General features: G+C 49.8%; 1 protein-coding gene across 7 annotated transcripts in view; it reads left to right on the forward strand.

Annotated features, from left to right (window-relative positions):
- The window catches only part of IGSF9B (immunoglobulin superfamily member 9B), a 1,213,970-nt gene that overhangs the window by 909,583 nt on the left and 278,232 nt on the right, over positions 1-26,155 (forward strand). For all 7 annotated transcript variants that reach the window (XM_069614121.1, XM_069614116.1, XM_069614120.1 and 4 more), the window contains exon 17: positions 19,367-19,412. In XM_069614121.1, the coding sequence (XP_069470222.1) occupies positions 19,367-19,412 (46 nt within the window). The remainder of the gene's footprint in view (positions 1-19,366; positions 19,413-26,155) is intronic.

Consider the following 26,155-nt stretch of genomic DNA (forward strand, 5'->3'; position numbering starts at 1 on the left):
CACTTGAAACTCTGGGGATTGGGGGTGATTTACGTTTGATTGCTAGAAAGGGAGCACAAGGGAAATGAGGGATGGAGTGTGGTCACCAAACTCAAATTGGTCCCTTTTTGATTCTTTGGAAACCCCTTATTCGTTTACAGTGTCCACAACCCCAAACCGTGGGCCTTTTTGTATTATAAAATAAATGTGTGTGTACCTCATTTTCTTCTGATTCTTGGGCCATGGCAGACCCCTTTGAGAAATTGTTGATGACAACTTCAGGAGCTTGGAAAAAGAAAAGGGTGATGAGACGAAGCAGATGAAAAGGTTGTAGTCAACAGCATGGCAGCCAGTGACTTTCAGGTTTACAGTGTGTGACTATGTGGTCAATGAGTCACAAGACCACTCCTGTAAGTTTTGTTTTTTATTAGAATGTACACATTCAGGTGCTTTGGGGCTCGCGGTCTAAGTGAGATTGCTGTACACTTCTCCCTCAGCCTTTGTGGGTGCTGCCACATCCCTGACCTAGTTTCCCAACTCCAATAAACACAAGGGGGTGTGCTTGTTAGGGGAGCTTTCCTAAAGTCCCACTTGGAGGTAAGACTTTAGTAAACTATCCCAGTGGTTTGCAGATCCCCAACTCTTCGTATCAGTCTGTACTACTAAGAGCCCTTGGTAGAGTGGCAGAGCAGTCGGGCTTATCTTAAGAGGAAGATGTGAGCTGTAGGTAAGTACACTGAACCCAGTCAGTAATGCACATCAAATAAACACTTAAATATACACGTATATTAAAATATAGATTTATTATATATACCCAAGAGTCACTGTTAGATATTTAGCACAATAAACCAACACACATAGACTTTTCAATACTTTCAAAGGGTCACTTCTTAGTTGGTAGTGGCTGAACGCATACAATTGTTACAGGAGTTTGACAGTTCTGTCAGTAAAAATGTGCACCCACAAAGTAGTATAAGATAGTGATTTTTGGGAAGGAAAACAGTTGTTTAATGTTATCCTAGCAGAGCTTCAGGTTCTAGAGACAGTTTCACTGCACAGCAAGTCTTTCAAAGTCAAAATGCAACCCTAGCTAAAGGCAGTTCATATCGGCTCAAAGTCTTGCAAAGCAGTAGAAATCAAAGGTTCCGGCGGATACTTACCAGGCTATCAGAAGGAAGATACAGGAAAGCTTAACCAATTTTGGAGACCCCGTTAAAGGACTCGCTAAAGGGACACAAGCAGCGGTTTGGGTCAAAGGTAAGAGGGGGTTGCCCTGGACACCTCTTCGTGCACTCCAATGTTTTGGGGTGACTTTCTGGAATCAGGTAATGGTATTGGTATGATATTGTTTATTTGTAAAGCACCTGTACACAAAGCAAGTGTTTCAAAGCGCTCAAGAAGGGAGGGAACAAGGGGAAAAAACAACAGCCATTCAGAGCCCTTGACTTTCTGAACGATACAAGTCTGCACGGGCAGAGTGGGTGCATCGAACAAGTGCACATTATACAATTAATGGTGTAGATAACAGCAAATGGGTCTGACGATGATTCTGCAGTTTTTCCAAGTCCGTTGAGGCGCCACCTTTCAAGGTGGGGAGACAAGGGAAAAACAGACAATCTTGATGGCATGGTGCATTCAGATGGTGTAAGTGCGCAGACAGGTGCAGGAGAGGGGGGGGACAAGTGTAGGAATTGAAGGAGCGGACCAAGTGTGCCCAGTCAGTCAGAAGCTGGGGTAAGTGCTGAGAGATACCAATCCCAAGGGTCATTGACCAAGTGCAGTAATGATGAGGCAAGTGCAAGGCCTGGAGGCAAGTGCAAGGGAAATGGTGAGGGTTCCAGGGACCTGTTAGACTGAGATACAGCAGGCAGCCAATCAGCAGGCTGCACGGAAAAGGAGGGAGAGAGGGATAGAGTGAAGAGAAAGGTTAGCAGGGTAGAGGGAGAGAGAAGGAAGAGGAGAAGAGGAATGTCTTAAGGAGTTTTCGGAACTTAAGGAGTTGAGGCTCAAGACAGAGTGCAGCAGTGAGGCTATTCCAGGGGCAGGCCCCTGCAGAGGATAAAGATCTCCCTCCAAATCTCTGCTTGGAGAACCGGCTCACTCGCAGAATGTTGGAGGTAGATGAGCGGAGAGCTCGTGAAGGACAGTATTTAGGTAGGCAACGTTGCAGATAGTTAGGTCTCAGGCCCCAGAAAGCCTTGTGGACGATGCAGAGGGTCCTGAACTTGAACCTTGTAGCCACGGCAGCCAATGGAGGGATTTCAGAGACGGAGAGATGCAGTCCCTGGGCTTGAGGCCTAGGAGAAGTCTTGCGGTTCTGTTCTGGATGAGTTTCAGAGAGCGTAGAGCAGAGGCAGGGAGGTTGAGAAAGTGGCTATTGCAGTAGTCCAGCCTTGAGAGAACGAGGGCTCTGGAGACAGTGAGCCGCTGGGGGAAGGTGAGAAAAGGAAGAGTACCTCTGAGAAGGTGTAGCTGGTAGTTGGACATTTTAGAGGTGTCCAAAATGGGAGTTGAGAAGGAGAGAGTGGAGTCAAAGATTACTTCAAAGTTTTTTACCTTGCAGGTGAGTGCGGGCACAGGGCCAAGGGAGGATGGTCAGAGTGAGAGTGGGAATGCGGGAGCAGGAGTCCCAATGCAAACAATCTGTCTTCCTGGCGTTGAGGCAGGGGTGATTTGCAGCACACCATGACTGACTTGTCGACACAGTCCGATATGAGCGAGGTAGAGGAGGTGGCTGAGGGTAGCCTGAAGGAGAGTTGGGTGTCATCCGCATAACACTGGAAGTTAGAGATGAAGATGGCAATAACACGTGCAACGGCAGCCATGGAGACATTAAAGAACCAGGGGGATAGGTTAGAACCCTGTGGAACACCACAGGTTGAAAGAGTGATGGTAGAAAGGACTCACGTTCCACCTGGGATGGGCAATCGGAAAGGAAGGAGGTTAACCACGCCAGAACCTGACCTGTGATTCCCAGAGTGTCATGCAGACGTGCGATCAGGATGTTGAGGTTTACTGTGTCAAAGGCAGAGGAGAGGTCGAGAAGAATGAGGACAGAGGGAGTGTTAGTGTCGAGATTTGAGAGCAGGTCTTGATGAGTGTTCAGAAGAGCAGTTTTCATGCCTCTGGATGCTCTAAAGCCAGGCTGATGGTCGTGGAAGCAACCAGCAGTTTGTAACGCTCACCTGATTCCCGTAGAGGCGCCGGTCTTGACTGGGCGTATACCGTATCTTCAAAGGTGATGTGTAACACACGGCTGGCTCTTTGGGCTGGACCTCTGTGCACTGTATGTCTGGCTCGAAGGGTAAGATGTCTTAGGTAAGTGAACGCCGTGCTCTCCATCTGCCTCGAGGCAGGGTGCTGTAACCAGTTTCTTCACTGGATAAGGGGAGCAGGCCTCTTGACTTCAGAGGACTGCTGTCCGTCGTTTACTGCACGAACGGTAAGTTTCGAGTAATTCTAATGTGTTCAAAGTCTTTAGTAATGATGTCTCTTGTTTTGCAGGGTTCCGGCGATGGCGGATGGCGGGCTGAAGTGAGTTGAAGATGGAGCCCGTGTGATGAATAGAAGCGCCTGGAAGCACGTAAGTAAGCGCTTGTTGCCTGCTTCACGATGCGCTCTAACTGTCTTTTTATTTTGCAGGTACAAGTTCGGGGCGGCTGCAGGGTGCCGGAATACCCACTGGGTTAGATGTGGAAAGGAGTAATGGCACGTGAGTATTAAAGTTCCCCAATGTCTTTAAACGCACCTTGTTTTGTCTTTCAGATGCGGGATGCAGCGCCGAAGGCCTCCGGAGCGTGCGAAGAGTTGGTAAGCTTTTGTCTTTCAGATGCCAGAATGCAGTGTGAAGACCTCCGGAGGGCACGAAGAGTAGGTAAGCCTTTGTCTTTCAGATGCCGGAATGCAGCGCGAGGCGTTGGTGACAGCCGATGGACCAGGTAAGTGAAGAGCTGTCACTGAAGACCGTAATGCTAACCTGTTCTTTCTTGTCTTTATAGGGGTTGCTGAAGACTGGATTCAGGATGGTAAGCCTTTTTACTTAGGCCCAGGATCAGATGCAGAAGACACGATGAGCGTTCTGCTGCTGAGGATGCAGAATAACGCAAAGCAAGATTCATCCATCGGGTGTGGTTTAAATAGCCTCCTGTAGTGCTTAGATGTCTCCTTCCACAGCCACGCCTAGGTAAGAAAAGAGTTCCTGCTTTCCAGAAGAGTTCCAGTGTTCTGAATCTAGGGAGTGGCTCCTGCCCCACCCAACAGGAAAAGTAGTTCCAAGAAGAGGATCAGAGACTCAACTGGCAGGCAAGTAAGCAGCATGGTCTGCTGCAGGTAAGTCCACCCAAGCATTATGAGCCCGGCGCTTCCAGCGCTGGGACTGGGCATATTTATGAGCCTGGTGCCACTGGCGCCAGGACTGGGTCCAAAAGGTCCCAATTGGGACTGGTTGGCACTCGGAACCTGGGTTATGGATCTGCTTCCAAGGGAGTTGGGAAAACCCTGACCTTTTGGAAGCAGAGATCATGACACAGTTTCAGTGTGAAGGGTGAGCTGAGAGATAGCCAGCTTTTCCAGGAGTTTGCCCAAGAAAGGGTTGATAGACATAGGGCGTTAGTTTGACAGAATGGAGGGGTCGGCCGAGGGTTTCTTAAGTAAAGGGTGCACAAGGGAGTGCTTAAGAGAAGTTGGGAAAATTCCAGTGGCAAAATAGAGATTGCAGAGATCACACAAGGCTGGAGCGAGAGAGTCAATGTTGTCCTCAATGGTTTTGGAGGGGCAGGGGTCCACCTGTTTCGGGCCAAGGGAGGCTTCAGAGGTGTTGGTGAATGAGGTGGTGTGGAGGAGAGAGGAAAGGATGTCTTGGGTTTTTGTTGTCAAGTCTGCAGCCAGGGCTGAGCAAAGGTCTTGGGTGGGTGTGATAGAAGAGCTGTTGCAGGATTGGCCAGTTCCTTACAGACTTTGAAAAGTTCTGCCGTATTGTTTGATGCCGCGGAGATGCAGGCTTGAATAAAGACTCTTTTCTTGGTGTGGATGCAGTCGATATTGCCTTTGAAGGAGGCGGCAGGCCAGTTTGCCAGTCCACCCGTTGAATTCCATTTCCACTCAGCTGCCCTAGGAAAGGAGAGCTTCAAGTGTGATCAGAGAAGAGAGTGGTCCGTCCAAGAGAGGTAGTGAGAGGGATAGAGAGAGGATTGTCAGTAGAGATGAAAGCATCCAAAGTGTGTCCTGCTGTATGCGTGGAGCCAGAGGGTAAAATGGAGAGTGAGAGAGAATCGCATAGGTTGCGGAAAGGTCCTGAGGAGTCAGCAGAGTCCAGATGGATGTTGAGAGCCTGCAGACTAGGCACTTGAAGGAGGAGTAGGCCTGAGTAGGGATGATGAACACAAGTATCAATTCTGGGAAGATCAGGGCCACTCCCCCTCCTGTCCCCTTGGGCCTGGGCAAAGAGAGGATCTTGTAGCCTTCAGGGAGGAGTGTGTCAAAGCTTGTGACAGAGCTGTCCTTGAACCATGTCTCTGTGATGGCGAGCACATCAAAATCCATGAGTTGAAGGAGGTTGCAGATGTCAAGCGAGTGTTTGACAGCAGAGCGAGAGTTAAGCGTGGCAATTTGGAGCAGCTTGCTATCTTTGAAGGTCTTCCGCGGGGGAGGGGAGGGCGCATGGGATGGTGGTCCCCCCCGAGGGTGGCAGAAGAGCCAGAAGGATAGCGGAGGGTAGCGGAGGAGCCAAGGCCAACAAGGGAGCCAGTACAGTGAGGAAAGGTGAGGGAGTCTGTGCAGAGGAGGAGGAAAGCACAACAGGCAAGTGAGTCTGTGCTGAGGAGGAGGAGGAAGGCACAATAGGTAAGGGAGCCTGTGCAGAGGGGGAGGAAGGCACAACAGGCAAGGGAGCCTCTGCAGAGGAGGAAGGAACAGTAGGCAAGGGAGCCTGTGTGGAGGAGGAGGAAGTCACAGCAGGCAAGGGAGCCTGTACGGAGGAGGATGAAGGCACAGTAGGGAAGGGAGCCTGTGCGGAGGAGGCAAGGGAGTCTGTCCAGGGGGAGAGGTAAGGTTTGAGAGGCACGGTAGGAGCCTGTCAAAGAGGAGAAGGTTGGGTTAAGGACCCTGAACCATGATGGGTCCATTCCGATCAACATTAATGATGACCCTGGAAATGGCGAAGATGTCAAGGCGTACCTCCCAGCAGGGACGTCATTTCACCAAAATGCCAGGGGTAGCGGACGTGACATCACACAACCCTTGACCCCTTATGACCTCACAGGAAGTGATGTCATTTGACCCCACCCAAAGTGATATCGCAGGAAGCGATGGAACACGACCTTTCACCCGTTGACAAAACAGGAAGTGGCATCACATAGCATTGTACACTCTGAAAAATATGGTTACGGTGTCACTATAATGTGATGTACATTTTATACAGGAATGGATCGCCGTATGTATCGTTTAGATCGGTGTGTATAGGCCCATATTACCAAATTACTGTGAATGTAAGCAGACGTCCATGACCAAATGATAATGATGTGTTATTATATAGCACTTCCGCTTAAGCGCTATATAGAAAAAATATATACCCAATATCACCCAACCTGTGTTGGTACTCATTTATCGACCTCAGAAGCATGAAAGGTTGAGTTGAGGCATTTAAGAACAAATCAGTGACTCACCCCATGGAGTGTGCCTGAAATAAACCTTTAATGAGTCTAGCAATTATTGTATAGAATTCCAGAAAGACACATTATTTGGTATTCCTGTTCTTTCTTATTTAGGGTCAGTCCTGAAAGGGTTAGACTTGTGGCACTCCTGTTCTTATTTTTCTTATTTTTTTTAAACAGGCCTGAACAAGAAAGCCAGCCACCTCAGAAGTAAAGAACCACATGGTGCTGGCCTTTTTTTCTTTTTCTTTTTAAAATTTCTTTTTAGAGGTCGCAAGGGAGATCTTAGAGGTCGCAGTTGCGACCTCTGGCGACCCCTAAATGACGTCCCTGCCTCCCAGCGAGTGCCACCATTAATGGGAGAAGAGGCACTAGGAGAGAAAAATGCGACCATGTGGAGAGTCCACAAGTCGGGTGAGGGAACGACAAAGAGGATTTCTGTGAGAGTCTCTCTGCCGGAAGCCGTGGCATAGGCGTCTGCAATATAAAGGCCTGGGCTGGAGCCCAGTATGTCCTTCTTAAGTTTCTTCCGGGCAGATTTAGTGATGAGGAGGACACTTACCAGGCTGATGTACTGAGGCACAGGGGGTCTGGGGAGAACACACGGGGTGGGGGACAGTGGGTAGAGGGGAGGCACAGAGGACAAGGTAGGACGTGCAGGACATTAATGCTGGATGAAATTGCAGCAAACACTATTTGTAAAAGGTAGTACAATAACAGTTGTGCACCCAGCAAAACGCGATTTTTAAAACAAATGGGAACAGCAAGTACACAGCCATGTTCGATTATAGCTAAAGCAGAATGGAACACAGTGCAGCATGGTGCAAGGGTAACAAAAGCACCCAAATTTGAATTAAGAAACACACCCCAAAAACGTTGTTAAATGCAGCAACGCTGAATGCAGATGGTGCAAGGGTAACAGAAGCACCCAGATTGGAATTAAGCAACACACCCCAAAAACGTTGTTAAATGCAGCAACGCTGAATGCAGATGGAGCGTAGGGAAACAAAAGCACCCAAATTGGAATTAGGCAATACCTTTTTTCCCACAGTACCTTAGGTTAGAACAAAACGTTTGTGGTGGATGCTCTGCGATGTTGTAGCTCTGGGACCGACCTCCGGATTCCTTGGTCTGATGACGAAAGGCAGGACAATGGACAGGATCTCTCAGCAGCAGTCTCGAGTGAGGACCTCTGGGACAGCTTTAATCAACTTCTTGTGTTACTGCGGTTTTGGCGCCTTTTCTTCAGTACCAACAAAGAACGCGATTCGCCCGGTCAATCTTCTTCGCTCCCTGGAGTCCCACACTCTGATGAGGGGTCTGGACGAGATGGATCGGATCCCTGGAGTGTCCTTGAGGGCCCAGCAAAGATTTAGACAGATTCAGCCTTTGCACGATGATGCACTCGAAATGGGCAAAAGGTCTCCTGGTATTGGGGTTCTGAAGCTCTGTAAACTCACAGGACCTTGGGAGATGGCTCAAATCAAAGTTTGTCTGGGGGCTTGTTGTTCCCACCAGTCAAAGGGAAGGAGTCATCCTCTTTGGAGTTCCTCTGTCGCACAGAAAACAGGATCAGGATAGCAGTGGTCGCTTCAGTGTTGCAAAGGGTCTACAAGCATCTCTGGTCGTCTTCTTCGGTTACCTCAGCTTCCAATAGTGGACTTTCTTTTCACGCCAGGAGCCTCACCTTTTATACAGTTCCAGCACACACTCCTCTGCAATCTCTCTCAGCAATTTACAGAAAAGGGTGTTTGGCTTTCCAATTTGGTGCTGCCAGATGCCAAGTAGGAGCCGGTTCTATTGAGGCACTCTGGCAGATAAAGGACCGGGGTGGTGGCGAACTTCTCCCCCACTTCCTGCCTGCCCAGACACTCTGGAGCCTAGGCGGGGACACTCAAGGGTTCCTGCCAAAGGCAAATTGCACACACAGTCCACCCCCCCTCCCAGAATGGTAGAAGAAGCGCTAACAAAAAACAACCACGCTAGTAATGGGGAAAAAAGAAGGGAGGCCCCAAGTTAGTTTTTGGGTGCCCCTATTGTGCACTACCGAGGCTATGGACATAGCCTGCGGTATAAAAAGTTAGTATAAACATTTTGTATAAAAATTACTCAGTGAAAAACCTAGGTTGCACTATGGACTCAGGCCTGCCCCTCTCCCGTCAGATCAACAACATGTCAAAATGCTGTCACTAACACCTCAAACTTCTCAGATACATTTTTCCGTACCTCTCCTACCCGAACAGACGTGCCGCAGTTATGTCTATTGAGATGTCGCGACTGGACTATGCAAACTCCCTATACCTATGAGCGCTGGCATGCCAACTCCCCAAACTCCAAAGAGCCCAAAACGCTGCTGCAAAACTGCTCCTTGCCCTGGGTCAAAGAGATCACATCTCACCAGCTCTCTGAATCCTCCACTGGCTCCCAGTCGGACGAAGGGCTACCTTCAAGACCCTATGTATCACTCACCCAGCAGTGCACAAGACTGGCCCATTATACCTACAAGAAAAGATAAAACCATACCTCCCATCCCGCACCCTAAGATCAAGCACTGCCCTCGTTCTAGTGATCCCAACCTCTAACTCTTTCAGGATCAGAGGAGCCACCTTCTCAACCTTGGCCCTTTCTCTTTGGAACTTGCTTGTTCATATTCGACACACCCAAGACTATATGACGTTCCGCAAAGCTCTAAAAACGTGGCTCTTTCCGTAATACCAACCTGACCATCTGAAGCGATTGCACCCTAGCAACCTGATGACTAATGCTCAGTGAGATCCCAAACAATGTCATCACTGAATATGCTTATTACTCTTACGTCCCGTCCCCTTTCCTCCATACTGCATGGGCATCCCTTCCAAGGGACGGGAGACGCAACCTTTTTCACCAGAAAGAACCCCTTTAAATTTAGAGTCATGCGGGGGTGCGGCCCTGGGAGCATGCGCTGCCCTGACTCCGCCCTCCAGCGCCACACCTCAGTCCCCTTTTCCACATTGACGGGAACGGGCCAAATTCAACAGCACTCCTGGGTTTGGCTTCGGCCATGTAATTCCATGCGCGGATACTTCTTCTCTTCTATATTTTTATCATTCAGGTACTCGGTCCTCAGGTTTCACGCTCCTCCCCGGCGCCTGTCGACTTCTACAGGGTTCAGCAGGTGTCCATCCTGCGACGGGCTCTTCCCGACTAAAGAACCCCATGCCCTCTGCCTACGGTGCCTTGGCCCAGTCCATGGCTGGCAAGCTTGTACCGCATGTTGACGCGCTTTGCTCGAGGTCTCTGAAGAACAGATTAGCCGTTTGGAGGGAGCTCTTGCAAAGATCGCCTCCAAAGGACTTAAAGTACTTCGTCTATAGATCCAGGCCCAAGGTAGGGCCGCTCTTTTCCAGTGCACCCCGCAAGGGTCACTCCTTCCCAAGGACTCACCCGCGCGGGAGGGACTGTTCAGGTCCTGGTACCAGCACAAGTACTGAGGCTGAATCAGCTACCGGCCGCCAGGCCGAGGGGTCAGTGGATCCTCCTGATGAAAGTGCTGAGGGACCGGAAGGTTCTTTTACCGGGTCTTCACCCGAGGGGCTATGCCCTAATACCAGCAACATGTTCGAGGGGGCGCCTATACGCAATTCTACTGGCAGATCTGCCTACCGGGCCTCGGCCTGAGGAATAGGGTAGGCCCCATGATCCACACTCAAGAGTCCTGGAAGGGGCAGGGCCCAGTGAGCCGAGCAACACGACGCAGGCACGTGGAAGGCAGCTCGACAAAATTGTCGCCATGCCAGAAAATCCAGACATCCGACTGATGCCGCTCCAGGGAAGGCAGCAGGTGGACGATCATATGCTAAGGTGGGACTGGTGTCAACCAGGTATGTGGCCTACAGCTTACCCTTCCTTCGCGCAAGGCAGGTTCCCGTTGCGTCCATATGGGTAGGGCACGCAACGGCTCCAGCAGCTCCTCGCTACCCCGTCAATATCACCTACCACCAATCTGGCCTGTGAGGACAGGGTCTTTGAACGGTTCCTCAGGCTCATGAAATCTCCTCGGATGGGGGACATCCACCAATGGCCCCAGCACCACAGGCTCTGGTGTAGACACCCCTGGCCCCTGTTCAGCCACATGTCCAGGCAGTCCGGCAACAGCCTCCACGCCAGCCTCCGGCTCCGTTCTCCACACCGCAGCCCCCAGCTCCCAACTCTCCTCCTCCAGTCCCTAACCAACAGGACCCGCAGGCGATCACCGATGAGGAGTACCACCCCGACACACCATCTTCAGCCAAAGCCTTCCACAAACGTCTGGCAGGGCTGGCAGAGTGCTTGAGCCTTCCTCAACCCGAGGTCGAGCAACCAGCATAGGGGGTCATCGCAGAAGTCCTCACGCTACATCCTGTGACCAGAATGGGAATCCTGATGCAGAAGGACGTAGTTGCCTTGGCCAAGAAGGGTTGGCTCAAGCCCCACTCAGTCCATCACTATACTCCAAGCCTCAGTCGTCCTCAGCCGCCTCCTCTGTGGCGCTGCTAGGCAATGAGGAGAAGATCTTGGAGGCGTATGGGAAGAAGCTGTATTCCAACGTGTCCTTGCACCTTCGTCAAGCCAATGCAGATGCCATGCTGGCAGACGTTAACCAGAGGCTCTGGCGGGAAATTGCGATTTCCTCCTAGAGCTTCCGGTGCAGAGCCAATCACGATTCAAGGTGGGATTGGCAGAGGCCAAGATGGTGGTGCAGGACATCATGTAGTCCACCGTGGCTCACATTGACACCTCTGGCCGTGCCATCTGCATTGCCACGGACATGAGAAGAGCGGCCTGGCTCCATACGACGAAATTCAACCCAGATGTCCAGGATTGCATCTTAGAACTTTCGTTCGAAGGGGGTGACCTCTTCCACTCCACAACGGACGAGGAGCTGGACAAAAAGAAAAGCAGCTCACAAACATCCAAGTCTTTATCCATCTTGACAAAGACCATGCCCAAGACGTACACCAAGTCACAGCAGCGCCCGGACAAGGGGCGTACATACAGAGGGTTCCGCGTCTTCCAAGAGCATAGGTTCAGGCAGCCTGACCATTCGCCGACTTAGCATCGGCACAAACAACAAAAGGGGGGCGGGAGTAAGTGCTTTTTCCAGTCCTCCTCCTCTGCAACAGCCTCGGAGGGAAAGAAGGCATGACACGCCCCTCCGGGTCCACGTGTGACCAGCAGGGGGCAGGCTTGCTCTCCTTGCACATTTCTGGCACCAGAATTTCGCGGACCCCTGGATTCTCTCTGTAGTCTGCACGGGGTACTCCCTCCCTATCCCAGCCTTTCCTCCCTCCTCCCCTCCACTCCCACAGGTAAGGACAGCAACTCTTTTGGCAGAGATCCGGTCACTCGTACAGAGCCACACAGTGGAGGAAGTCCCAGCCTCCCAGCGAGGCTTGGACTTTTACTCCCAGATTTTCACCATTCAGAAGAACCAGGCAGGCCTGAGAGTTGTGCTGAACCTTTCCACCCTCAACCTATCCCTACCTCTACAAAAATTCAAGATGTTTACACCAGCTTTGATAGCGGAGACATTGTGCAAGGGAGACTGGATCTGCTCCCTAGATCCGAAGGACGCGTACCTGCACGTTTGATCTGGCAGCCTACGATTCAGGATCATGGGCTATCATTTCCAATACAAGCGGCTTCCTTTCGGCCTCAACTCGGCCCCCAGGGTCTTTACCGGGCTGATGAACACTGGCGGCCCTCCTCAGGTCGCAGGGCAACCACATCTACCTGTACCTCGACGACTGGCTTGTCAGGGCGACATCTCTCCGGAAGCAGTGCACCATATTTCACATGCTCTTATGAACACACTGCACAAGCTGGGTTTTTCACTCAACATCAAGATGTCTCAGCTGCAGCACACGCAGAGACTGACCTTCTTGGGTCTCATTTGGGACATGTGCTCCAAGAGAGTTTTTCCCTCAGAGGACAAGATCACGGCCTTCCAGAGGGCCACTGCTCACTTCCTCAGCAGAGAAGTGACCTTGGCCTGGTGGTACCAACACCTACTGGGTCTCATGACAGCAGTCCAGTTGGCCGTCCCCCACACCAGACTCAGGATGAGGAGGATACAGCTGCACTTTGCAGCCTCTTGGAACCAGGAACGAGGCTCTCAGTCAGAGACGATCAACATTTCTCCATCACTTCACTTCACCTAGACCTCACATGGTGGTTCAGGGATTGCAACCTTCGGTTGGGCAAGACCTTCCAGCAACCTACCACGCAGGTCACCATCACCATGGACTCCTTTCTCGAGGGTTGGGGGTCCACCCTGGACAACCACTGTGTCCATGGCACCTGGACCCGGCAGGAGTACCACATCAATTGACTGGAAATGAAGGCCATTTGGCTGGCGCTCAGAGCCTTCTTTCTGGTTATTGAGGGCAAGGTCGTACTCATTCAGACAGACAACTCGACCAGCATATTCTATGTCAACAAGCAGGGAGGTACCAGATCCCCTCCCCCCCCACTGTGCAGGCTCGCAGTCAGCATGTGGGAATGGGCCCTGGAGAACAACATATACCTCATGGCGGTCCACCTGCCGGGGGAATCCAGCCTGGAGGTAGACAGGCTCAGCAGACTGGGGACACCCCCAGGTGGACCTCTTTGCCTCATGGGACAACAGGAAGTGCCAACTGTTCGCTTCCTGGCAGGGTCAGGGACCTGGCTCCATGGGTGATGCATTCCCGATTCAGTGGGACGGAGTGACAGCATACACCTCCCCGCCCACACCACTGCTACACAGGGTGATATGCAAGATCAAGGAATCTCACCACCTCAGCATCATTCGAATACCACCGTGGTGGCTGGCCAGGCCATGGTTCTCGGAGCTGTTCAGCCTCTCGGAGAGGCCGCCCCGTCGCCTCCCGACGGGCCCAGCACATCTTCTGGCGCAGCAGGGATGCAGGGTCATCCACCCCACACCACAGAAACTAGCCCTCACAGAGTGGTTCCTGAACAAGTAACACTAGGTCACCTCAACCTCTCACAGGCTAATCTAGAGATCATACATGGCTCCAGGAGCTAGTCTACCAGGGCCCAGTTTAAGAGCAAGTGGACCAGGTTCCGCCATTGGGCAGACTCTAAGGGTGTCAACCCCCTTGCATGTACCTTGGACGAAGTGCTCTCCTTCTCGGCGCACTTTCCCCCACTCTGACATGCAGGTGGACACTTGCTGCACTTACTTGGCAGCCATTTGGGTTTACAGAAACTCGGAGGAGGAGATCTTTTCCTCTTGCAACCCGATTGTCAGGAAACATTTGACGGGACTCACCGGGCTCTACCTAGCCATCAAGATGCCTCACCCCTGTGTGAGACCTCAACATAGTTCTGGGTGGCCTGGCGCACAAACCTTTTGAACCAATCGCATCTGCTGACATCAGGCTGGTCACCATTAAGACGGTCTTGCTAGTCGGCCTCACCTTGGCTCGCAGAATCAGAGAAATCCAGGCGCTGGTCGCCTCAGAGCCATATACTACGTTTCACAGGGATTAAGTAGTCCGGCAGACACACCCAGCATTCTTGCCCAAGGTGCCTTCCGCATTCCATCTGAACGAAGAAATAGTGCTACCTATGTTTTTTTCCAAGCCCAAAGACGAGGCACAGAGAGTTCTGCATTGCGTGGGTGTCAAGCGTGCACTGAAATTCTACTTGGACAGGACCAAGGGCTTCCGCAAGTCGGTCGCACTTTTTGTCACCTTCGGCGGATCAAGACCGGGGTATCGGGCCTCTAAGGCCTCCATAGCCCGTTGGATGGTCTCGGCCATCAAAAAAGCTTACGAGGGACAGCATAAGCCACTGCCGGCCAACATTCATGCCCACGCGGTCATTGCCAAGACAACGGCCATTGCTTTCCAGTGGCATATCCCCTGGCAAGTCATAAGCAGGGCTGGCCACATGGGCCACCCCTTCGGCTTTCAGTAAGCACTACTGTTTGGATGCTGGTTCTAGATCAGACGTGGCTTTCGGACAGGCGGTTCTTATGAACCTGTTTGCTTAAGGAGGGTCGACTATCCACCCTGGGGCTACACTCAGTTATAATCACCCATGCAGAATGGAGGAAAGGGGACGGGACATAAGAATAATTATAAGTTACTCACCGAAGTGACTAACGTCCTTAGTCCCCTTTCATCCATACCTCCCCCTAATAAAACTGGTGTCATTAGGCAATGTTAATCTATTGTCAACGCGTTTATGGGGACTGATGTGTGGCGCCCGAGGGTCAGAGTCAGGGCAGTGTATGCTCCCAGGGCCGCACTAAATTTAAAGGGGAAGAAGGTTTTTTCTGGTGAAAAAGGTTCTGTCTCCCGTCCCTTAGAAGGGACGCCCATGCAGTATGGAGGAAAGGGGACTAAGAACTAAGAGTACGTTAGTCACTACGGTGATCATAACTCCACCCAAACACTCTCCTCCCATATCACTATACTTACTCTCTACTCTACACAATCATACAATTACAGTGCAGCTACACCCCTCAATCAATTTCGGCCTAGCTGCTCACATACGAACATTACCCCATGAACATCTCATCACTCTAATGAAATGCAGCTATATCCCATATAAAAAGGGCTTAGCTGCACACAATCTACAGGCCTAACACAGCCAGAACCCAGTCTTGGTGTCCATCCTCCAGACTGCACACATTCAACTGATATCAATAGCACCACATCTAATGCTAGGATGCAGCTACCTAAGACAATTACTTCAGCTGCCCAAGCACCCTACGACACCCTACTCTCTCAACTGACCTGGACTACGATCCCAAGGGCGTTCAACCTACCAGCGCTTTGAGGTCATACCAATCATATATAGAGCGCCATGTAAATGCCAAATAACATAACAATAGTTGGTAGAGCATGTCATCTGCCACCAGCCATAATGGGGGACTGTGTAGGTGACTAAAAAGTCACAGGAGCAGAGAGAAAAGAGATACTAGGTATCCCTTTGAAATTCTATATAAACTGGTGTGTGCCAATCTCATAGACAGTAAAGTTTTAGGATTAAGAACTGTAGTTACTCTAGGATAAAGAAAATAATCTCTAAGGAGAACCCAAAAGGTTCCCAGCAACACTGCCCATAAGGAGCTGTGTGCTGCAATAGGAAAATACAGATGTCTGTAAGAGCTATGAGCAGACAGACTCCATAGTACAGGTAGATTTACAAATGATAGAGTTCCAAAATACAGAGCCCATTAGAATGAATGAGTGGAAAAAGGCTCCACTCATTCAGGATTTAAAGAAAAAGGTCCAGACGTCAAGCAAAAGTGCTGGGGGTCTCACTAGGAGGGGGGATGAAGCACACAAATGATAAATCTCCCTAACAGTGCCCACTGGGAATTATGATATACTTGTTTCAAAATTGATAGAGGGCTAAGGTTCCTGTACCTCCAAATTGAGGTTACGTAGTTGCAGCCCTATGTTATGCCAGGTTTAGGAGTAAATCAAAAACAATACGAAAACAATCAGAATATAGCATCAACAATATATCAGATCTGATGTAATTTATTTACATCAGTGAATACATTTTTAAGAAATTAAATCATACACACAATAGCACAAAATAGTAATGAAAATTAACCAACCAAAAGTATGAAATTTCTAAATTAGTAGGCTGGAATGCTAATAAATGCTAAAGGCATAATAAGATGCAATGAAATGCCGCTTACAAATTGTAAGGAAATGACATGGCTAACAAAAATCTCTACTCTGAAGAGAAGTCGACTGACGAGCAACCGCTGTGTACCTGCTGCTTGGTAACAGAGATCTTGAGCAGGTCCACGAAGAGGCAGGGTCGAAAAAGCAACACCAGAAATAAAGTAAATGATGCGAATAAGACCAATATTGGACAAAAGCTAAAAAACGAAATCTTAGGGCCCTTAAACTATAATCCGAGAGGGCTGCCCTCTTCTCCAGTGGGAACTGAGGGAAATAATGCAATAAACACGGGGATGTGTCCACTAGTTTCCTTACACCAACAGGTCGTATTCTGTGCCAAATTACTAGAGCCAGGGAACCCCTACTGCCCCTCATCTATGGAGGGCCTATATTGCTGACTCCCTCAGGGACTTCCTATGTGACCTAGCATGGCAGTCTGGTTGTTCTGGCGCCCTTTTCCCCCAGATAACCATCTCTTAATCTGTTCCTACTGTCAACTCCTTGCTCTACTCTCCCTCCAAAACTACCATGAGTCACTCCCATCGCACCTGCCAAATTGGTACTACTCTCTCAATCACAATGTTTTACCTTCTCTGCTCTGCTGTTCTCACCCTAACATGTCTCACTCTAAACTGACTGCTGGCTTTTTATAGTCCTTCCCTTCCTGCCTAGAAGCTTTCCTCGGCTCCCATTGGTTACGCGAGTCACCTGCTCCCAGACCAATTTCTGTCTGAGCTATCTGCTTTAGGGCCACAGCTTCCCCCGGAAGTCTTCATCAAATGTCTAGCCCAACCCATTTTTATTCCTCATTTTGCTCCAGCCAGCCTTGCGGTCAGAGTGGTTGTTTGCTCTCATGTTCTCTCCTGCCCTTGGTGAGCCACTGTTCAAACAGGGTTTAGTGACAGCTGCTGCATCCCCCCCTGTTCTTATGCTGTCCCTTGACAGTTGTAGTTTTGCTGTAGCTAACCCACTGCTCCCATCCAGGGTTTGTGGGGTGGCTGTTAAGTTTCCCATTCAGCTTCTGAAGCCGGAGGCCCAGTCCATTCCCATTTGGGTGGGTAGTTTATTCTCCTGCCCCGTGTCGGTTTTTGTCTGTTGAAGCCAGGTGCATTGTGATACTTGTAGTCTAATGTTTTTCTTTATTTTGTGCTGCTTCCTGTGATCCATGATTCATGCCAGGTTTCTGTTTAGGCAATGGGTCAGAGAAAGCGGAACCAATGTTTATACACAGCTCCAGGTATACCGGCGAGGCGGGGACAGGGGTCCTTCTCAACTCCCCCATGACCCTATCACAAAATGAGTTTGTATGTTTCTTTCCAGTGTACTGCTTGTTCCCTGAAATAGTGCCTCCTCTTGGTGCTCTGCTGGCTCAGTGGTAGAACATATGCAGGGAGGAGCGAGATGCTTTCAAAGAAATCTGGTTCCCATTATTTGCAGCATTAATTCCGTACCTAGACTAACATATCCTAACACTGGCCTGTAAACCTCTTCCATGCTTGGGCTTCGAAGTCAACAGAGGAAATATTATTTGGACTTGCTACAGAGAACAAGAACTTAGAGCTTTGTGTTTCAGCCAAATTGTATGACCCATGTTGCAACCTGAAAGAGGGTCAACCATGAATGTGTGCTGGCATGGCATGGGCATGGACATTTTGCTCCTATCAGTTTGCAATTAATACAAATTGCTATAACTTGGCCTCCAATTATTTACAAAGGTGGCGCTGAGGAGGACTCTTTGGCGGGGTTTGTCGTAGCTCTGCCCCAACACATATACCCCCTTTGTTGCTAATTCTAAAGAGCATGTAAGACGAGGGCAACAGAAATCAGTCTAATCCTTACTACCCCTCCGTGACATACACCTGCCTACCAGATCTGTTTTTGGGCTTATAGATGAATATTTGCAATTCTTAAGAGTAAAAGCAGACCACGTTTTGTCCAGAGTTTGAAGCTCGTCACCATCTGCAGAATCTTCACCATACATGGATTATCCTTTCGCAGCCTGAAACTGTTCTTTCATGGACATATAGTCAAGAGTTTTCTCAAAGATCTAAAGAGGATTATTTCTCCCCTTCTACAACCATATTCATCATGGGAACCACATGTGGATTCCTCTGCTTGTGGGGCCGCCATTTGAGAGCTCATTTGCAATCGTCCAATCCTATTTCAGTCTTCCACATGGATTAATAAGTAGTACTCAACTCTGTTTTCCACATAACTCTTACTACTGCTTTTCTCATCGTCTTTCTTGCAAATCTTGCTAAACACTGGATGCAATACAAGCTTTGACTGCAAAGAAAGTACCAAACTCAGAGTTCAATCTTTGCAGCCTTCACCACTGCAGTAAAGTTCCAACACAGATTTGTTGAAGTGCATCGACTGTAGCTTTCTGTTGGCCAACAAGCAATTATCAATTCATCTAAATGCATATTTAACAAGAGCAGAGGCTGGATTGGTGAAATTTTAGGTAACCAGCCATTCATTGGATAAAATTCAAATTGGAATAATGGCACTTTATGTATACCTTTGTCAAACACTACTGTTTGGAAGCTCTCCAGGGTGCCCACGTGTGCCAGTCAGCAATAAGGAAGGTGTTTAGGAAGAGAAGTTTGATCTCAAATTCACCTCCTCTGTTTTGCTGCTATGTTGATGGAGAGGAGTTCTGAGGTCTGCCTCTGTGTCATAAGTTGGCTAATCAGAGGGATTCTATCCACCTGTCGCAGGTTATTCATATATTGTTTACATCTTTTTTGGATTTAACTAATAGATGACTGGTGTTTACAGAGCAGGCCTAGTGCTACAGGTAGGTAAATGTGCTTTCTTCCCGCAGTCATATCCCATGTACATGTCTTCGGGTGCTCTTCTCTCTCTGTACAGTGGTATTGTTGGATTTCATGTTTACGTTCAGCTTGCATTATTAACATGCCATAAGCGCTGCATGCGCTTCCTTCACTCCCCCCTTTTGGGCTGCCACGGCCTGTGGCACAGTGCCCCTCTGAGCTTTGGAATGCTGCCTTGCATTTGCTTGTGCTTCCTTCAGTCTCTTTCTCTGTTACCTTCTTTCAGACCCTCCGCTCTCCATCACCCATTGCAGGAAGAGTGTTGAATCGCCGTAAGTATACACTTACCCTGCTCTGCTTACTTGCAGGCCTGCCTCTTCAACTCTCCCTCATAGTCCTGTTTCATTATAGCGCCCACTCATAGTATCACTTCATCATTGCTCCCTCTGACTGCCCTGATTCTCATTGTCCTGCTTGGTAGTTGCGCCCTCTCATTGCCCTGCATGGTAGTTTCTCCCTCTCATTAGCCCTGCTTGGTAGTTTCTCCCTCTCATTGCCCTGCTTGGTAGTTTCTCCCTCTCATTGCCCTGCTTGGTAGTTGCTCCCTCTCACGGCCTTGGTTCATAGTTGCTCCCTCTCACTTCCCTAGTTCGTCATTGCTCCCTCTCACTGCCCTGCTTTGTCATTGCTCCCTCTTACTTCCCTTCTTGGTGGTTGCTAACTCTCCCTGCCCTTCGTGGTAGTTCTCCTTCCCACTGCCCTGCTTCTTCATTGCTCCCTCTCACTACCTTGCTTCTTCGTTGCTCCCTCTCGCTGCTCTGCTTCTTTGTTGTTCCCTCTCACTGCCCTGCTTGGTTGTTGCTCCCTCTCACTGCCCTGCTTCTTCGTTGCTCCCTCTCACTGCCCTGCTTCTTCGTTGCTCCCTCTCACTGCCCTGATTCTTCGTTGCTCCCTCTCACTACCATGCTTCTTCATTGTTCCCTCTCACTGCCCTGCTTCTTTGTTGCTCCCTCTCACTGCCCCACCTTGTCATTGCTCCCTCTCACTGCCCCACCTTGTCATTGCTCCCTCTCACTGCCCTGCTTTGTTGTTGCTCCCTCTCGCTGGCCTGCTTTGTTGTTTCTTCCTCTCACTAACCTGCTTTGTTGTCACTCCCTCTCACTTCTCTGCTTCGTCATTGCTCCCTCTCACTGCTCTGCTTCGTTATCACACCCTCATACTGTCCTGCTTATTTGTTGCTCCCACTCACTGCCCTGCCTCATCGTTGCTCCCTCTCACTGTCTTGCTTTGTTGTTGCTCCCTCTCACTGACCTGCTTTGTCGTTGCTCTCACTCAATGCCCTTTGTTGTTGCTTCCTCTCATTGCCCTGCTTCATCGTTGCTCCATCTCATTGCCCTGCTTGGTAGTTTCTCCCTCTCATTGCCCTGCTTGGTAGTTGCTTCCTCTAACTGCCTTGGTTCGTAGTTGCTCCCTCTCACTTCCCTAGTTCGTCATTTCTCCCTCTCACTGCCCTTCTTTGTCACTGCTCCCTCTTACTTCCCTTCCTGGTGGTTGCTAACTCTCGCTGCCCTTCTTGGTAGTTCTCCTTCCCACTGCCCTGCTTCTTCATTGCTCCCTCTCACTACCTTGCTTCTTCGTTGCTCCCTCTCGCTGCTCTGCTTCTTTGTTGCTCCCTCTCACTGCCCTGCTTGGTTGTTGCTCCCTCTCACTGCCCTGCTTCTTCGTTGCTCCCTCTCACTACCATGCATCTTCATTGTTCCCTCTCACTGCCCTGCTTCTTTGTTGCTCCCTCTCACTGCCCTACCTTGTCATTGCTCCCTCTCACTGCCCTGCTTTGTTGTTGCTCCCTCTCGCTGGCCTGCTTTGTTGTTGCTTCCTCTCACTAACCTGCTTTGTTGTCACACCTTCTCACTTCTCCGCTTCGTCATCGCTCCCTCTCACTTCTCCGCTTCGTCATCGCTCCCTCTCACTGCTCTGCTTCGTCATCACACCCTCATACTGTCCTGCTTATTTGTTGCTCCCACTCACTGCCCTGCCTCATTGTTGCTCCCTCTCACTGTCCTGCCTTGTTGTTGCTCCATCTCATTGCCCTGTTTGGTAGTTGCTCCCGCTCATTTCCCCTTGTCATTGCTTCCTTTCACTGCCTTGATTCTCAATGCTCTGTCTAACCGGCCTGGTTGGTAGTTACTCCCTATCATTGCCCTGCTTAGTCATTGCTCCCTCTCACTGCCCTGTTTGGTAGTTGCTGCCACTCACTGCCTTGATTCTCAATGCTCTGTCTGTCACCGGCCTGCTTGGTAGTTACTCCCTCTCACTGCCCTGTTTGGTAGTTGCTCCCTCTCACTGCCTTGAATCTCAATGGTCTGTCTCACTGGCTTGCTTGGTAGTTACTCACACTCATTGCCCTGCTTAGTCATTGCTCCCTCTCGCTGCCCTGTTTGGTAGTTTCTCCCTCTCACTGCCTTGATTCTCAATGGTCTGTCTCACCGGCCTGCTTGGTAGTTACTCCCCCTCATTGCCCTGCTTAGTCATTGCTCCCTCTCACTGCCCTGCTTAGTCATTGCTCCCTCTGGCTGTCATATTTTGTCAGCACTTACTCTCAGTCCTCTTTTGTTAGCGCTCCCCCTCACAAGCCTGCTTGTCAGCTGTAGCTTTAGAGCTGACGCTTCTTAAAGTGTGTGGATGGGTGTGGCATCTTTCCACTGTTGTATGTTCTGCAGTGTCTGTATTCTATCCTTCCTCTTCCCTCTGTCCCCTTCTTCCACACTCTTTTTACTCATTCGCTCTATCCTTGTTGGCTTGTATTACTGACTTGACCTTCCCTTCTCCCTCCCCCCCCATTTTCATCTCTGGCTCGATTGCCATTCCTGTATTACTCGCTCCACTGTCCTTTTCCTTACCCTCTCCTCTTTTAGATCTGCAACTCACTGCTATTTCACGCCTCTCTTTACCATCTTTCTGGTCTTTCCTTTTCTTTGACCATGGGGGTTCCCCTTCTCTTAATCCCTGCTTTTAACTCCTCACTCTTGCTTCACTTGTTTTTCATCCTCTTTTTTTGTGATCTGCGCCATATTCCTGAATTCATTTTAGAAACTTATTTTTTTTTGTATTCCCTTTCATTCTTATTTTGTCATGGATTTCATGGAATGCATGTGGCAACAAGCTGCAGGTTTCCTTAGTTTTTTATTGGTCGTGATTGGTGTTTGGGCCTCCACTCCAGATTACCAAACCTGATAGATGTTCTCTCTTTCTGAATGTTCAGAGTTTGGTATCACACTTGGGAACCTTCCATCCAAGTTCCATAATACAGTGAAAAGTGTTCTTACTACACCCTCCACGCCACACTTATCAAGGTCCCAGCATCGAGTACACATTTCTCTCTTTTTCCAGTTGATTTACTACTGTGGAAGTCTCGGAAACTTCACTCCAGATTTAAAGATCTAGTGCACCTTCTCTTGTTTGTTTGTGCATTTATATAGTGTTACGAACCCTCAGGTATCTGAGCACTGCTTATTTTCCACGGTGTGTGGTGCTCATTTATCGACCTCGGAAGGATGAAAGGCTGAGTTTGGCCCTGCCGGGATTCAAACCTGCGTCAGCAAGCTCTGCACGGATGTCAAAGCGAGCGCTCTACTCGCTGTGCTATCTGACCGGCTACACAGATTGCTCACAGTATTCATGTGCTATTGTTGCCTGCATGGAGAACTGCACTGCAGGTTCTTGAATGCAGTGTGGTGTCTTTTTCTCTTCCACAATGTTCGCTGGTTTATGTGAAGTGCGTACAAACCTGTATCATGGTGTCTCATTTCCTTGCCAGCTTCACTGGCTGTGAAACCTTCACTCCCGGTAACAGACCAATTCTTTCTCTCTCACAGTGGCTACTAGTTGGTGTTGTTGAACAACCTTAATTTTCAGTTCATGACTTACTGTTGTTCTTCTCTGACTCTCACAAAGTTTCCTGATTACTCTTGCCTATGCGGGAATATTCCATCTAGGTGTCACAATTCAGTGTTTCGTTTTCTCTCTCACACGAGGTCCACTGGTTGCTGGTATAACTTGTACGCTTGGGATCCTTCACTCCGGATTCTGGAATGCCGCATGGCTTCTCTCGCCTCACAGTGACAAGTGGTTGTTGTTGCGCACTTGGCAACCTTCACTTCAATGCTTTTGGTCAGAACTGTGGCTGGGATTTCCACCTCTTCCTAGGGCTCCCACATTCGCTTGTTTGTTCCTCCCTCCATAGTGGAAACACTGTGTCTCTTCCATGCCTATCCTCCTGCATGACTCTTCCGCAGCGGCCCTCTTGTCATCGGATGGCCTAGTAATGCATGGCCATATTTGTTCCTGCGAGTTAGCCGCTGTTCTCTGCCCTTCTCTTGGAACCATTGTTATTGGACATTCAGTGTCGCGCTTCGTATGTTCCACGATCAGTCTGAGAGATCACTTGGGCTAGATGCCGCTAAAGTAATTCAGACTTCCTTCCTGAGAGCACAGCTTGCAGGGAAAAGAACACCTGTCAGGCCAAGGGCTCAGGCAAAAAGGCGTAACGCACAGCAGAGCTAGAGGGAAGAAAACAAACAAAGCAAAGATTACATACCGTTTGTTGACAATTCCAGTCCCTCTACCCCCTCCGAGCCCCACAAGCTTACCTGTGTATTCCTTTTTTTTCCAGCGGAATACCTACTTGTGACAAGACACAAGACTGGGAGTGAGTGAAGGTCAGGGGAAGTGTTCTTGCTTGAAAGAAAGGGGGACCAAAGACTTCACCCAATAATGGATCAGTGATGTCAACAGCAAAGCGTCCCCCAATCCAATGAGTGAAAGCAGAATCCAATGTTCCGAAAGCAAATAAGCGGGAAAAAACAGCAGAGCGTCCCACAATCCAAGGAGTGAAGCCAGGAGCCAAGTGTCTCAAGATCCAAGGGGGCGGAGCAACACAGCAAAGCGGCCCACAAATAAAGAACCAACAAGTGTGTAGTTAAACAGCGCCGTACTTGCTAGCGCGGAAAACGAAACTCAGGGAGAGATTAGAAGTGTTGTTTCTTTCTTCGCTCGGGGAGCGGATGGCAAGGAGCGATTGGAAAATACGGGATTGAAGGGAGCCGGGAGCCAGACATGAGGAGCAGAACCCAAAGCAAGTCCGAAGTGTATTCCGTGGTCGGGCAGGGGAGTTGATCAAAAACGGAAGTCTAAGACAGGAAAACGGATAACAAGGATAACAAGGTCCAAGGCAAAGGTGGAATTCAGCAACCAGGTAAGCAAGGAAAGAATAACTTATCCCAGGAGCGTAGCTCGCGTAACGCAATGGTTTAGGAGCACCGGCTTACTGGGGGCATGGCCAAATATAGGAAGTGAATACAAAGGAGGCGTGAAATGCACGCAAAAGAAAGTGAAAACATTCCAAAGGTTCCTTGCAGGCACGGTCCTCTTGGGAGATGTAGTTAATTACCGGCGTCGGCATTGCTGTAAACGCCAGGGCAAACGCCATGGGCTTCTCCCCTGAGCATAAGAATGTCCTAGGAAACCGGAGGGCGTGACAGTACCCCTCCTCAAGGACGGGCGTCCCCCGAGTCTCGAACCACGAGAGCGGAGAAACGCCCGCAAATGATGCGGAGCGTGAAGATTCGAGGCGGGTTCCCAGGTACGATCTTCGGGGCCATAGCCTTTCCAATCCACTAGATAATACCGGGTGCCCTGGGCCACCCGGGTATCCAATATAGCCTGTACCTCATATTCCTCTTCCCCCTGGATCGTAATGGGAGCGGGACGATTGCCCAAGCGTGTACCGGCAACATAAGGCCGTAATAGGGAGACATGGAACACGGGGTGGATCTTCCAAGGTGAGGGTATGTTCAAGCGATAGGCTACTGCGTTAATACATCGCGTGATGGTATAGGGACCCACGTAGCGAGGGTTCAGCTTACGCTTGCCCGGTATGCGAAGGTGCACAGTGGATAGCCAGACCTTATCCCCCAGGTGATACTCCGGGGCTGACCTACGATGCCTATCAGCATTTCGTTTTGTGCGATCCTGTGCTTGGTGTAGATGCTGAAGCACAGCGGCACGGATAGACCGTAATGACTAGGCTGTTGCCTGAGCTGCGGGTACTCGTGCCACCGAAGGAAGGATGGATGGTAGAACTCGAGGATGTAAACCGTACATGGCATAGAAGGGTGAACAACCAGCTGATGCATGGCAGGCATTGTTGTAAGCGAATTCCGTAGCCCCCAATACGGACAGCCAGTCCAATTGATATTGTAGACATAAACATCGAAGATACTGCTCCATAGTGGCATTAAGACGTTCTGTCTGCCCGTCCGTCTGAGGATGGTATGCTGAGGATAGGCGAACGTCAATGCCAAGAAAACGAGTGAGAGCCAACCAAAAACGCGAGGTGAATTGGGATCCACGGTCCGAGATAAGGACCAGAGGGAGGCCGAATAGGCAAACCACCTGTTCGAAAAACAACCTGGCCAATGCAGGAGCAGAAGGAACACCTTTGCAGGGGATAAACCGTGCCATCTTGGTGAAGGTATCTACTACCACCAGGATAGTGGTTAACCCCTGGACCGGTGGTAGCTCTACCACAAAATCAAGTGACACAGTGTGCCATGGGCGTGACGGGATGGGCATTTTTTGGAGAAGCCCCACCGGTTTTCCAGGCACCGTTTTGCATTGCGTACATACGGCACATTTGGATACATACTCTGCCACATCCCGTTTCATATTGGGCCACCAACACCACCGAAGGAGTAGGTCAGTTGTCTTAGTTTGTCCTGGATGGGCCGCTAGGCGAGTATCATGGGACCAGTTTAGGGCCTGTAACCGAGTCCGGGCATCAGGGAGATATAGGCATTCCTGTGCATAAGGTAATCCCGATATCAATCGTGCTTTTAGCCTTTGAAGAACCTCCCCATGGTCTGCAGCCCAATGGCGGATCCGTTCTAATAATGAACCGGTTGCAGCACAGACACACATAACAGTGTTGTGCGGCAAAACAGGAAGGACTGCCTCCTCGGAGGGGATATCAACTCCGATGCGAGAAAGTGCATCGGCCTTGCCATGCAAGGGACCC

Source organism: Ambystoma mexicanum, chromosome 9, assembly GCF_040938575.1.
Source record: "Ambystoma mexicanum isolate Mex_15411 chromosome 9, UKY_AmexF1_1, whole genome shotgun sequence".
Classification (NCBI taxonomy): Eukaryota; Metazoa; Chordata; class Amphibia; order Caudata; family Ambystomatidae; genus Ambystoma; species Ambystoma mexicanum.